The sequence below is a fragment of the Macrotis lagotis genome, chromosome X (genome assembly GCF_037893015.1).
Source record: "Macrotis lagotis isolate mMagLag1 chromosome X, bilby.v1.9.chrom.fasta, whole genome shotgun sequence".
In the NCBI taxonomy this organism is placed as follows: domain Eukaryota; kingdom Metazoa; phylum Chordata; class Mammalia; order Peramelemorphia; family Peramelidae; genus Macrotis; species Macrotis lagotis.
The window spans coordinates 156528641-156543551 of record NC_133666.1 but is presented as its reverse complement, the minus strand read 5'-3'; the positions used below and the strand labels follow the sequence as shown (position 1 = coordinate 156543551).

General features: G+C 33.6%; 1 protein-coding gene across 2 annotated transcripts in view; it reads left to right on the top strand.

Moving 5' to 3' along the window:
* The window catches only part of SNCAIP (synuclein alpha interacting protein), a 252789-nt gene that overhangs the window by 203917 nt on the left and 33961 nt on the right, over positions 1-14911 (top strand). For both annotated transcript variants that reach the window (XM_074207731.1, XM_074207732.1), the window contains exons 4-6: positions 1184-2043; positions 4544-4723; positions 12884-12997. In XM_074207731.1, coding sequence (XP_074063832.1) covers positions 1184-2043; positions 4544-4723; positions 12884-12997 — 1154 coding nt within the window. The remainder of the gene's footprint in view (positions 1-1183; positions 2044-4543; positions 4724-12883; positions 12998-14911) is intronic.

Below are 14911 nucleotides of genomic sequence, written 5' to 3'. Positions count from 1 at the left end.
TAGGTTTGCAAACAGCATAGAAAAACTAGCCCAACCAAAAGTCACAACCTGCATTTCTCTTCATAATTTTATCTTCCAATTACTCTTTCCAAATGATTGGTGGAGCTTTGGATTTAAACCTAAAGAGCTTGTCATATTCTCCCTTAATTGGGCACCAGATATGATGGATAAGTAGTCATGTTTCTGAAGAAGTTCTTAGTTCTTTGTCCATCTGAGTTTAAAACGCCAAGTCTCCCCCCCCCCCCGCTTATGCTTTTCTCTCAATAAATCATTCATCCCCAGATGAATTCCACCCCTTATTCTACTTAATTCATCTGCTAAGTAAAAACTTTTAGTTCGGGGAAGAAGAAAAGGGAGCTGTTCCCAAAAAGAGACAGTGACATAGATGGCAGCCATGAGAGGGATACCAATGTCAGTAGGGAACAGCATTGAGAGAGCTTTCTCCCCATCATCCTCACCTCCATGGACAGAGCACTGACTCAGATATTTAAAAAGCTGTTCACTCCAATCTTGGTTCATGAGCTACTCAGGACACAAACTTATTATAAAGTTTTAGACAAAGGGCTGATGTGATATTAATAGGAGACTGCACCATCATTTATGGAACAAGGCAGCAAAGTAGTTTGGACCACTGAAATCCAGAAAGACAAAGTGACAACTGGGTCACACAAGTGTCAGAAATGGGATTTGAGCCTAGGTCTTCTGTCCATTACACTTCTTACTCTATCACAGTTTTTTTTAAGATATTATTTTCTAAATATTAATACTGTTTAGGGTGTGTCCTATTTTCCCAAATTAGATTATCTAATTCAGGACCACAACAGACCAAGTCTTCTATAGCGTATGATCCTTCCTCCAATGCTTAGAATAATCACTCTTCCCATTGTGAGTATACAATAAAAAATTGTGGAGTGACTTAATACAACCCCCCCAAAAGATAATCAACTAACCTATTCTTAAAAATCTCTCCATTCACAAAACCGCTTTCCATCTTTATTCTGTTAATGATTTGGTTCATGAATATTTTGTGTGTGTGTGTGTGTGTGTGTCCAAGCTAGTCCCTGAGAAATATTCTACCATTAGGACTTAATTTTAATGGGATATGTAAAGATGAATTCAGAGTACCAAAGTGACTGAAGCAGGATTTTGTGTTCTTTCTAATAATTCTCTTTTAATATTTTAGTTTCTGGTTCTGGTTGGAACTGTGGAGTCTCAACTCTTATTGCAAATGCACAAAAGCCAACAGGAATTGCAGATGTATACAGTAAGTTTCGTCCTGTGAAGAGAGTTTCCCCCTTGAAACACCATCCAGAGACCCTTGAGAACAATGAAAGTGATGACCAAAAGAATGAGAAAGTGGAATACCAGAAAGGAGGAGCTTTTGATCAACCACCTCCAACTGAAGAGCTATGCCCTGGAGATGGCGATGCCCTTAAAAATAAAAGCTTTGAGTCCAATGTTTTATTGGGAGAGCTGGAGCATTATGACCTTGATATGGATGAGATTCTGGATGTACCCTATATTAAGTCAAATCAACAACTTGCTTCTTTTACCAAGGCAGCTACAGAAAAGAGAATTTTGGGGATGTGTTCAACAGTCAATGGGCTCTCCGGAAAGAACAACTCCCCTGGGAATGCTGAAAACTTGACAGCTAGCATGACGCCATTTTGTGTCTTATCCCCAGTAAAAAGCTCTCATATGAAAAAATCTCTTGTTCTTGAGCAGCACAAGCATTCAAATGAAGAATCAGAGCTCTCCCCAGCTCTGGTCACATGTGGCTCAGTCCACGAGCCTGAGGGCCAGAACAAGAGCTTTCTTAACAAAGCCTTTGCTGATCCCAGCATGCTCAAAATTGAGAACATCCTACCTGGCAACAGCCAACTCAGGACTTTACACCTACCACCCTCAGCTACAGAACCCAAACTGGAGGAGCAGAATGGCCATGGAAACTGGAATTCAGGAAGCCCTGAAGAAAGGAGTGAAGATATGAAAAAAATTAAAAGCATCCTGAACATTGTTAAAGAAGGACAAATATCTCTCTTGGTAAGCTAGCATCTCTTTTTTAATATAAAGAAATTATAAAGTGTATGTAGTAGTATAAATTCACTAGCCCCAGAGTAGCAAGCATATCATTTTGACTTTTGTTTTGATTTTACAGCTTTAATTCAGACACCTAGGTTATTTGGTTTTCAAAATAAATGGTTTGAGGTGAATATAAGTTTAAAAAAAAAGTCCTGCGCCCATTTTATTTTATTTACATATAATCCTGCCATTTAACTGAATTCAAGCAAAATACTTTTTTTCTGAAAATAGCAATGGTATTTTCATAAATTTGAATGTTAAATCTTTGCCTTTCAAAATGTGAGCAACTCACTCATTTATCTATGGTTGATATTGGCTATTTCTGATGACAGACCCATTAGAGGAAGAAGTATTCCAAGGTGTTCATAACAATTTGTTCATTAAACATTCTTAAGCAGAAGTTCCCTCCCTCTCCCTGCCAAAATTTGATTATCCCTTGACTTAATTGATGTACAAAGTTCCCATTTTGGGGCAGCTAGGTGATGCAGTGGATAGAGTACCGATCCTGGAGTCAGGAGGACCTAAGTTCAAATCTGACCTTAGATAATAATTACCTAACTGTGTGACCTTGGGCAAGTCACTTAACCCCATTGCCTTAAAAAACCAAAGAGGTGGAAAGGTCCCATTTTGTTACTAGAAATTAGAGAAAAATACTTCCAAAATAACTAGACTTACAGTAATCTTCTAGTCCAAAAAGATCCAAAATGAAATAGTCCTATATCAGAATGTCATCATCTATACTGGCTTCCAGATTAGAACTCAACTTGACTGAAGGAGTTATAAACTGGTATTAATAATATGATGTTATAGAAATCACATTTAAACATTTCAATATGCATCCTGTGAATGTTTCTTACTTAATAAGCTTTTAGTGTCACTCTCAGAAAGATGAGTTTTACCTATTATCGAAAATTATATTTTTACATATGCCTTATATAATATAATTACATGAATATAATTATATAGAGAAATTTAAGTAGAAATTCCATTGGATTAAAGAACAATCCATCTGATAATTCTGCTACTTATTGGCTATTTAATACTAGACAAATAATTTAACTTTTTGAGTTTTAATTTTCTCATCTGTAAAATGAGAATAATAATACTTGCCCCTTTTACTTCTCAGGATTGTCATAGGGATCATATGAGATAATAGATGCCAGAGCCAATTTTGTAATTGAGTAAATAAAATATAGGCTTCCCCCCTAAAAAACTTCCTCTTTTTTTCCTTTATTTCCTTTGTTTCTCTCTCTCACTCTTTTACACCTTCTCCATGTCTCACAAATGGAAAATTTTCTTTAGTTCATGTATCAGTTCCTCTTCCCCTGCTCCTGATAACTGATAGATCAGGTATGGAGAACATATTCACACTTAGATGAAGAGACCTGACTATAGATTACTTGAATAACTGGGACAAAATGATACCTTAAACAGTAAAGATATGTCTATACAAAAAAAGCATTTTGAAGAATGTGGAAGGGCATCTCTTAGGAGTCTGTGTTCAAAAGCAGGGGTTCTTTTTAGTACTTTATCTTTTTCCAGTTAAAAGGGAAGACAAACATTTATTTTTCAAATTTTCAAATTTTAAATTTTCTCTCTCCTTTCCTTTTCTTCATCCTCCCTGAGACAATAAGCAATTTGATCTGGGTCATATATATTCAATACTAAACATATTACCATATTTGTCATGTGAAAGAAGACACAGATCCAAAAGAAAAAAATGAGAAAATTACAGAAAGTGAAAAATAGTATACTTTATCTGTCTTCAGATTCCATCAGTTATTTCTCTGGAAGCAGATGGAAGCAGATCATGAGTCTGTTGGAATTGTCTTGTTGTATTTGTATTTGTATTACTGAGATTAGTTAAGTCATTCAGAATTGATCATTATACAGTATTGTTATTTCTCTGCACAATGCTTACCTGGTTCTGCTCAATTTACTTTGCATTAGTTCATATATGTCTTTCCATGTTTTTCTGTTTTTTCCAGCACAGTAATATCACATACTACAACTTGTTTAGCCATCCCCTTAATTTTCAATTCTTTGCTAAGAGTAAAACAGGGCTTTTAAGCCTCCAAAAGATTCGTGTATAGATTTCAAGGGGTCTGTGATTTTGGATGTGGAAAATGATTCCATGTTATTTTCATACACCACTAACTGAAATTTAGCATTTCTCCAATAATTTAGAAAATGAAACCAATTCTGGAAAGGGGTCATAGATTTCTGAAAGGGGTCATATATTTTATTAAACTGCTAATGAGAGCCATGCCACAAAGAAGACTAAGAACCCTTGTCTTAAAGTATTTGATTAAATGGAAATAATTACACATTGCAGGCAAGGTTGTAGAATATCCATAGTCTTTACAAGAACACAGCTTCTTTGCTGCTACTCACTTTTCATAACCTTTCTTAGATTACCAACTCATTTTGGATAATTTTTCTACTTTTTCTATTTGCATAGCCACACCTAGCTGCAGACAACCTGGATAAAATTCATGATGAAAGTGGGAACAATCTATTGCATATTGCAGCTTCCCAGGGACATGCAGAATGTTTGCAACACCTTACTTCTTTGATGGGTGAAGACTGCCTAAATGAGAGAAACAATGACAAGCTAACACCTGCTGGCCTAGCCATAAAGGTATGTCTGCACCAAGAGCCCTGAACTTGCTCATAACTAATGTTGATAAAACTCAGGTTTGAAGAATTCCAAAGTTTCAGGAAATATTTAGGGTTTGGTGGGCAGTCCTTAGTGATGAGCCCCTCCCTGTTGAGCTAGACAGTTCCTTGGACAGCAAGCATAGCCTGTCACCAAAGATCAAATTTACTTAAAGTTTTTCTAGGTTTAAGGGTAGGACCTGCCAAAGCTTGTACACTTTGTTGGCTCAGTATCCAAGAACCCAATGTCTTCTTCACCAAATGGTGAAGGATCAAAAAGCATTAGAACACAAAAAGCAAAGAACAAAATACACCTTATTTTTCTGAATGCCATATTTTATAACAACAAATCATAGAAAGTTCGCATTATGTGCTTTTCCTGAAGATAGAAAACTTTAATGACAAAAAATTGAATAAAGTTTCTCTGAATCGAATGTAATTTAAAATAAAACAAACAAAAAACCCTTTCACAGGATCTCGTTTAACATGAGTACTTTAATTATTTTTCCCTAAGTGGATACTATAAATTTTTTCTCTTTTAAAAAGATCTTATTTGGGGGTATGATACATGTTTGGACATGTTAATATTTACTTATTAATATCTACTCAGCATTAGAACTTTCAGTCTTTACAAATAAACTATTCTAGTGGATTTCTTTTTTGTCTGGAGTTCGATTTTATATCAATTAACCAGTAAAAAAGGAAAATTATCTGGTCTAGTTGTTTGTGTATTTTTTATTTGTAGTTGCCTCAGTTTAGATCCTAATATTTTAAAGTTTATATGGGACTCTATTTCATTTGTTTCTAGTATGGGTGTAACTAACAAGATAAATGACTTTTAAAGTATATATTTCAAAGACGATAGTATTCAAGTACTTCAGAGAATCAAATGAGCTCTTAATGGACCACATCTGAAGTTTAAATATCTTGACTATCAAGAGTTTTTAAGAGTATTAGTTCGGAACTCTTACAGAATACAACATGCACTCTGTCAAAAACTACACAAATTAACGCCAATGGGTAAGAAGTTAAAACTTCAGCAGAATGCTTCAAGAAAACAACACTATGGTGCTTCAGTTACAGTAAGGTTAATTCTTCAATCAGTCAGTTATTAAACATTTATTAAGTGCCTTCTGTGCATTTACAGTGAAGATACAAAGAAAAGTGAAAAGCAGTCCCTGTTCTCAAAGAACTCACAATCTAATGGTGGGGTGGGACAACAAGCAAAAAATCATGTACAAATAACATATATACATAATAAACTGGAGATAGTCTTGGAAAGCACTAGAACTAAGAGGAATCAGAAAATATTTCCTATAGAAAGTGGAGTTTTACTTGAGATTTGAAGGGAACTAGGGAAGAATTCATAAATATGAAAAGCAATTACATAACTAAACAACCACATCAGTATAGAACAATGAAATACTGAGCCTAATGCAGTAAAAGACATATCTTATTTGATATATGAGATGATAAAAAAGAGGAAGAAGAAAGAGAGAAAGGAAGAGAAGGTAAAAATGAAGTAAAGGAAGGAAGGAAGGAAGGGAAAAAAAGAAAGAAGGAATGAAGGAAGAAAGTTTAATTCTAATTCACTCTAATTCAAAACTTTCAAATTCAAAAGATCTCTCAGGCTCAGTCTTTCTGAAAACAGGGATTACAAGTATACCCAACATTATAACACCAGTTTATATAACGAATTTAAAAAATGAATCTTATTTAAAGTTGCCAGGGAGTCTGCTTTCTAAATATATTCTAGTATGATTCCTTTTATAAAACAAATCTTCCACTAAAAGTGCTACTTTACCATCTTGTTGTATGAGCATAGCTCTGGATTTTGGAAAGTTCTGCCAGAGGAATTCAGGCAGGCTATGGCTGTGTCTATCAGGCTGAGATGTATTTTAACAACACAAGCATAGGGACAGCTAGCTAGATGGTGCAGTGGATAGAACATCGGCCCTGGAGTCAGGAGTACCTGAGTTCAAATCCAGTTTCAGACACTTAATAATTACCTAGCTGTGCAACCTTGGGCAAGTCACTTAACCCATTGCCTTAAATAAATTAAAAAAAGAAAATTAACAACAATACAACTATAGCAGTGGACTGTGTGCATATTGTCTTCAGGCTGGCCTAGTTAAACAGTATAGCTTGTTAGATGAATTTTATTTTGGTCTTGAAAACTTTGGAAAGATCAGTTATTAAAGGGACAAGAGAAGGTTGAAAAGTGTTTTGATGAGGGAATTTCCATATCAATTAATCCACAAATCATAAATATTTCTTTTAAAAGAAAAACACAAGCACACACACACACACACACACACACACACACATTCAGTCTATGAAAAAACATTCCATATTTGTCTGCTATATGCCAAACATTGTACTAGGTGGTTGGGGATACAAGTACAAAGAACAAACTAATGAAAAATAATCCCTTCTCACAAATCTTTTGGGGTCTCACTTTCCCTTTAGCTTTCCTTTCATCTTTCTCTTTCTCTTCCTTTATGACTGTATCTATCTCTTTCCAGTATACCTTTGGTAAATCTGGATATCCATAACTTGGATTTCTTTAAACTGAGGCATTTTGGCAAAAAAAAAAAATTAAAAACAGCACAGGGTCTGTTTTTTCTCTTTTCTTTGAGAATTCATAAGATGTTTTGCTTTGATCATGAGTTATAATTATTCATCTTATGATTATTCATTTAAAGGAAATATTGTTTTCATAAGGGAAAGGAAATTTAAACATGCAAACTCATCCCAATTTACATGATTTTATTTTTTAACTCCAAATTATTCCAAAAGACCCTTGATTTTGAGTGCTTTTGTGCCTCTATTAAATAATGAATATTCTTCATTACTGAAAGTCAGTGAATGAGTGAAATCATTCTTGTAGGTGTATATAGTCTTTTGCTTTCTCTGGATAATGAAGATTCAAAAATAGTATATATTAGGTGAATAATATTTTTGCATATTATCCTTAAAGAAAAATAGAAATTTAGAAGTCAGTTGACTTATAAAAGATTGCCCAAGTAGCAGAAAAAAAAATCATACTTGAATCCAGATTTTCTGCATCCATGTACTCTATACTATGATGATTTTTATAAGACCACTGTCCTTGAGTAACTGGGTGATCACAAGTAAATCATTCTGGGATTCAGTTGCTCCTTGTGTAAAATAGAGAATTGATTCAATGATTTTAGTATCACATGAACACAGATTTAGACCATGACTGCAGCTCTTCAATACTTAAATTACTTCCCTTCAGCTATCTGCAATATCCTCTCCTTTACCTAGAAGCTAAAAAAATTGATAATTATGTTCTTGGAAGTTCTCACCTTAGGATCTCCCTCAGGAGGTGATGGTGGTCTCTTTCAACTTCCATTTCACTCCCCAGTTCTAGAATATTAGAGCAACCTTCCTTGACAGTTTCTTGAAAGATGTTCTTTTTTTGATCATGACTTTCAGATACTCCAGTAACTTTTAAATTATCTTTTCTGGATCTATTTTTCAGATCAGTTATTTTTTCAATGAGATATTTCATTCATATTTTCCCATTATTTTGGTTCTGTTTTATTGTTTTTTGATTTCTCATTAAGTCATTAACCTCCATTTGCTCAAATCTAATTTTTAAAGAATTATTTTCTTCAATGAACCCCTGTACTTCTTTTTTCATTTGCTCTATCTCCATTTTAAGGAGTTTTTTCAGTGAATTTTTGTGCTTCTTTTTCCATTTGGATAATTCTGTTTTTTTAAGATATTCTTCTTTGTTTTTTGGTGCCTCTTTTGCCATTCAGCTTTCTATATTGTTTTTAAGATGTTCATTTCTGCAGTATTTTTGGTGTCTCCTCTATCAAGCTGTTAACTCGTTTTTCATGATTTTTCTTATGTCATTCTTATTTCTCTTTCCAATTTTTTAACCTCTCTTATTTGATTTTAAAAAAACTTTTTGAGCTCTTCCATGATCAATTCATATTTTACTTGTAGGTTTTGAATATTGGAGCTTTGACTTTATTATCTCCTTCTGAGTGTATGTTTTGATCTTCCTTGTTACCAAAGTATTAATGTTGAAAATATGCTTCTTTAGTAACAAGGAGTAGCCTGTGACCAGTGTGAAACTGTCATTTATTTGAAATTAAACTTGCATCATTACAATCTATGACACTAATATAAGTCTAAATTTTAGCCTTTTTGAAAAGTCATTTTCTTGATTTTTCTATTATAATCACCATGTCATTGCTATGTGTTTCCAAAACCTTGATAGATTGGATGGGAGGATTTTTTTTTTTGCTAAGGAAAAATGACTTGATAAATGGAATAGTTCTTATGTTTGTTTATTATTTCTAGAATTAGATGGATTTAGGTCTTTCAGACCCACTGCCAACAACCTAAGAAACTCATTACTCTTTACCAGGCTCTCAACCAAATGAATAGTCTTTAAAAGACAGTCATTCATCAAAGGGTGGACTTTGATATCTTTTAAATATTCAATTAAGTCATTGCCAGATTCTCCTCATTTAGGACCTTGTTTTAATCCTAGTTTCCAAATTTTTTTACATAATTAACAAGGCTGGGAAAGTCACACAAACTTTACAAAAAGGATTTAGAAGTTTCTTGAATGATCTGAGGAAGCTGAAAGGAAGTATATTAATCAAGACATTGAATTAAAAATACTTGAGAAAGAGATATAAGGAAACAGTAGATGATGGTTCTTTCATTCTTGGAGTCCTTTCCAAAGTAAGAATACCCTAATCTAGGCTTGTGGAATTTGTCACTATTGAGTTCCCTCTTGATGCAAATGCTGATTTAATGCTGTCAGAATAATCAAGGAAGTGAAATCCCCTTCCTAGGTCCGCAAGAAGTATAGTGCTATTCATTCATCCATTCATACATCCATCCATTTATTTGTTGGTCCAGAAAAGGTGATTTGGTGAAAACAGACTCTGACATTTACTTCTCATGGCATCATTAACTTGCTGTGCCCTCCCCCCAGACACACACATCTTTTAACCTCTATCACAGTTTGCTAATCTGTTCAATAGGAATTATAAGACTTGTCCTTTCTAATTTACATGTTCCAGTAAGAATAACTCTTTGTAAATTTAGATTTTTTTTTGTTTTGTTAGGCTTAAATAAGATAATGAATTGAGAAGCATTTAGGAAGTATAATAGCATTCTATCCATGTGAGATATCATTATCACAAGAAAGTAAATATTTTTAAACTAATATTAACAACAAATGCATGCACAGAAACACAGCTGTTCATAATGGGGAGAGGGGAAGGAGAAGGTGTAAAAGAACACAGCTGGGTCTGCTATGTTCCAGAAATTTGTTCAACCTGTTATGAATGAGACTATATAGATTGAGTCAACAATATAGTCAACACAAGTTGACAGATGACAAAGTCAACCTATATTTTGTGTTATTCAAATGATTCAATGAGAAAATAACCAGGCAGGGCTGTGGTAGTCTGATTGTGGTTGCCTGGCATTTCTTTGTTTCCCCCTCTGTATATAATTCCATTTAGTTTTGCCCATAGAAACTCTGGAAAAGTCAGTAGATTTGTCATGTCTGTATTTTCTCATGTAATTTTATACTGAAGAATGAAACTGAGGTAGGGAAAGAGTAGGAGAGGCAGCCACTTTACCCACTTTTATCAACTTTCTGTGCAATAGCTTCAAAAATCATTCTGCTCCAAATAAAGCCTCAGATTATTCTCCTGCCGGGGACCGGGGAGAAAGTAGCTGGCACAAACCAAGAGGTTGAAATCTTATATCTGCTGCTTCTCCTCTGTATCCTCTTGCTTAGTTTATCCAGTCAGACTCAAATGGTCATCATGTGCTCAATGTCCTTGATCACCCCAGGCTTTACTTTTTTAGGATAGTTCTTAAAAGCCAATACTATTCCTATAAAGTTTACTCAATCCCTCTTCCTCATATGAATCTTGACAAAGCCAGAGCTTCAACATGGATTATTCCTTGTCAGAAACCTACTAGTATGCATTCCTCCCTGGAGTTAGGAATCTGTGGTCCCATTCAAAATCAACTGCCATACACTTTAAACATCATCACTTTAACAGAACAAGGATTCGCAGCAAATATATTAAGAACTCAAATGCCAGTCATATCTTTATTTGCCATCATATGCCCTGCCTTTTTTGACTCTGCCATCCTCTTCATCATACATCCTTGCCAGGTACTCTCTAGCATTCTTCTCTTCCCTTTCAACCTTCTTTTGTGTATTGTTTTCCCTCATCTCCATTTAATTGGGGCAGGGACTATCTTTCTCTTTTTCTTATTTGTATCCTCAGCATTTAGCACAGTATTTTGCACAAAAAAGGCTGTGTATAAATGTTTATCTTAATAGATTAAAAAAATAGACATTCTGAGTCACTGCCAGTGCAGCTGCTATTAGTGACCATTTTGAAACTAAACAATTTTATTATTCAGTCTTTTCTGACTCTTTCTGACCCTTTTGGCGGCTTTCTTGGTAAGGCTACTAGAGTGGTCTGCCATTTCCTTCTCCATATCATTTTACAGTTGAAGAAACTGAGGTCAATAGGATTAAGTAACTTGCTGAAGGTCACACAGCTAGTGTCTGAGAACAAGGGATATGAACTCAAGAAGAGGAGTCTTATCCACCACACCCCCTAAGCTAAAGAATAATAAGCTTAAAGAATTGTAAACTCAGAGCTCCAGTAGTGGATTATGGTACCACTAAGATGTAAAACAAAGTAATGCTCTCCCTAGTTAAATTCATTTAGTAATAAACTTTGAGATTATTATTAAAGTAAATAGAAACTTTGAGGTAAATAATTATAAAAGTGAATGTAAACTTTGAAATAATTATTAAGGTGAACATAAACTTTGAGATTATTATTAATAAAATATTATTATGAATTATTAATTATCCCTAATCAAAAGGGTGAAGGAAGACTTCTTTTATGGTGTGTTGTTTCAGAACCCCTTAATATCCCTTATCAGTAAAACATTTTAACAGCAAAATATCCATTCTCTTAAAAGAGAGATTGGGATGGAGGGATATTATATGTGTATGTATATATGTGCATGCTTCCTCTCTCTCTCTTTTTCTTTCTCTCTGTCTCTCTCCACACACACACACACACACACACACACACACGCACACACACACACACATATATATGTGTGCAATATATGTCTCTATATATTTATATGCATGTATTTGTATGTACACACACACATATATATATACAAGTATATGCACGTGCATACATATACATATATTCTTGTTGATATATAATTATACATACCTAATTCATTTATATATAAAATATTCCTATACTCATATATACATTTACATGCTATATATTCATATGTATATATATACATGAAGAATATATATTCCTTATATATAGTTGATTCAACTTTGGTTTCCATAATATTTACTATAAGCATTATCTTCTTTTTGTGACAACACTTGCTATTTTAAAGAATCCCTAAATACTTAATAACAATGTAGGTAGAAAACCCTTTGGTATATCTTGAGTAATAAAAAAGGGCATTTAATGAAATATATTTGTCAAGAAAAAATGGTAATGAAATATTTTATTTCCATACAATAAGCAATAAGTTATAGATATGACTGATTAATGATGGAAATAGTTCATAAATTTCTAAGTGTTTGAGGGAATATGTATTTTAATGGAAGTTGTGCAGAGAGATAAAGAAATCAAAATTAAAGAAAGATTAAGATAGGTATTAGAGCAAGATATTGTAAGACAATCCCATTCACATACCTACCTACAGCCATGTTACAATGACAAGAAATTCTGGTTTTAGTATACGAGGACCTTTGAATAAGAGGACCTTGGTATAAATCCACTTATCACAAGAGTGATTTTTAGAAAGTCTCTTTGTCTGTCTTTTCTCAGTTCACTAAACTATAAAATGAGAGGGTTGGACTCTGTTCTTTAATGTATTTTTTGGCTCTGAATGCTATGAAATATGATCAATACCATAAAGCAAGCTTAACAGTCTTGTAAATAAACTAAGCCACATGCAAAAGTCATTGTTCACAAATGATTTCTTCCAGAACTAAGTTTACTATTTGTGTAATTTTTTTCAGATTAAAAACCACTTTAATGTCTAACCTTTCTTCACCATTTAGAATGGCCAGCTTGAATGTGTACGATGGATGGTGAGTGAAACTGAAGCTATAGCAGAATTAAGTTGTTCAAAGGATTTCCCAAGTCTTATTCACTATGCAGGCTGCTATGGACAGGTAGGCTGGTATTATAAGTTATCCTTCTTTTTCAATTTCAAGTAATAAATCTTATTTAAATAAATTAATTAAATTTAAAAAACCTTTTCCACTAAAATGTATGTGATTCTTCTTATAAGGTATCTTATTAAATGTGAAATGTATTGGTATAACTATAATGAAAACTTGCTTTTCTGCAGATAAGCAAGCATGCATTTATTTGAGATCACAAGTGATGTGAGTTTTTTGCTTTGAGGATTTATGAAGTTAATAGCAGACCTTCTGCCTATCTTGCCATTCTGAGTCTGGTGATGAAACTCATAATCTTTCTTTGAGAGCTATATGTTTAAGCTAACTAGGAAAAAAAGTGAAAGTACAGTGAGCTAAGGATCCATATTCTAATCCTACCCCACCCAAAACTATTAATTTGAATAGATTAAAGCATATGTATTTGTGGCCAAAACAAATATGCTTCTTATATATGGAATCATATCTTTGCTGACTCTATGACCATAACCCAAAGGAATTCATTGTGGTGTTGTCTATAACAGATTATCATTTCTGAGCATAAAAATCTCAAATTATAGATATGTAGACATATTATATAAATATAATGTGTATATATATATATATATATATATATATATATATATATATATGAACTGTAAAAATAATTTTGCTCCAGTTTAACTGTGCCACCTCATTATTTTTCGATGGGGATTCTTTCTGGTTCACTGATAGTTCTTTTCTTTTACCACAATGGTCTGTGGCATTCATTTGCTGTGATCCACAGTGGTCAAGAAAAATGTCCACTATGTTGTTTTAAAAAAAACAAATTGTGGAAAGCACAGTCATTTTTATTGTTTCCCCCTCCAATCATCTCCAAACATATTTTTATTTTTTCCTTTTTTATTTCGGTTACCTTTCAAAATTCACTTGTTCAATGAGTAAACTTATTCAGTTAATAAAAGAAAGAAAGAGGCAAGAAGAACTAAAAATTTGCAGAAGCCCACTATCCCTGGAATGTGAAAGAATAACCATGTTAATTAATTGATGATCAATAGAGGCAAATTGTTAAATTGGACTGACAAAAGTGATTTGGGACAACAATGGCAAGGATGATGATGATGATAGTTGTTATCATAGTTATTAGTAATAGCTAGCATTTATGTGGTGCTTTAAGAAAAGTGCTTTATACACTTTCACCTGATCTTCATCACAACTCTATGACGTAGGTGATATTACTATCCAGATTTTATAGATAAAGATGAAGTGACTTGCCCAGGATTCCACCACTGAGAGGTTTCTGAGGCAGGCAGGATTCAAACTCAGGTCTTCCTGATTCCAGGTCTAGCACCATATCCCTTGCATCCCCCTCTCTGCCTAATGAAGAAAGTAATAGATTTGAAGTCAGAAGAACTGGGTTTAAATCCTGGCTCTTTATTATTTTATTAACTATGTAGTATGGAATGAATCACATAAATTTCTGGGTCAATTTTCTTAAGAGAAAGCTGAACTAGATCCCCTCTAAGGTCCATTCCAGTCCCAAATCTCTAATGCTTTATGATCCAAAGAAACTGATCACTATCACCAATCCTAGAATACATTCTAGTATACTTGATAGCGTCCTTTTTTATAGTCATTGTTTATTCTTAGTGTGAATAATAGAGGTAAATGGTTCAGTTTTCCACTTTACTTTGCTTGTTTAAATACTTACTATTATACACAACTTTGGAGAGATTTTTGGCTAGGTTTACATATGAAGAGGGAAGAAAGCCCATAACTACTTTGAGACTTAAGTACAGTAAGTAAAAAGACATTTGGCCTTCTTCATCTAATGGATATAGATTTTGTAAGTCATATTCATTATGCATAATGATCAATGTTTCTAATTATTTTAAAGTTATTGAAAAGCAACAGTAAAATAATATAAAA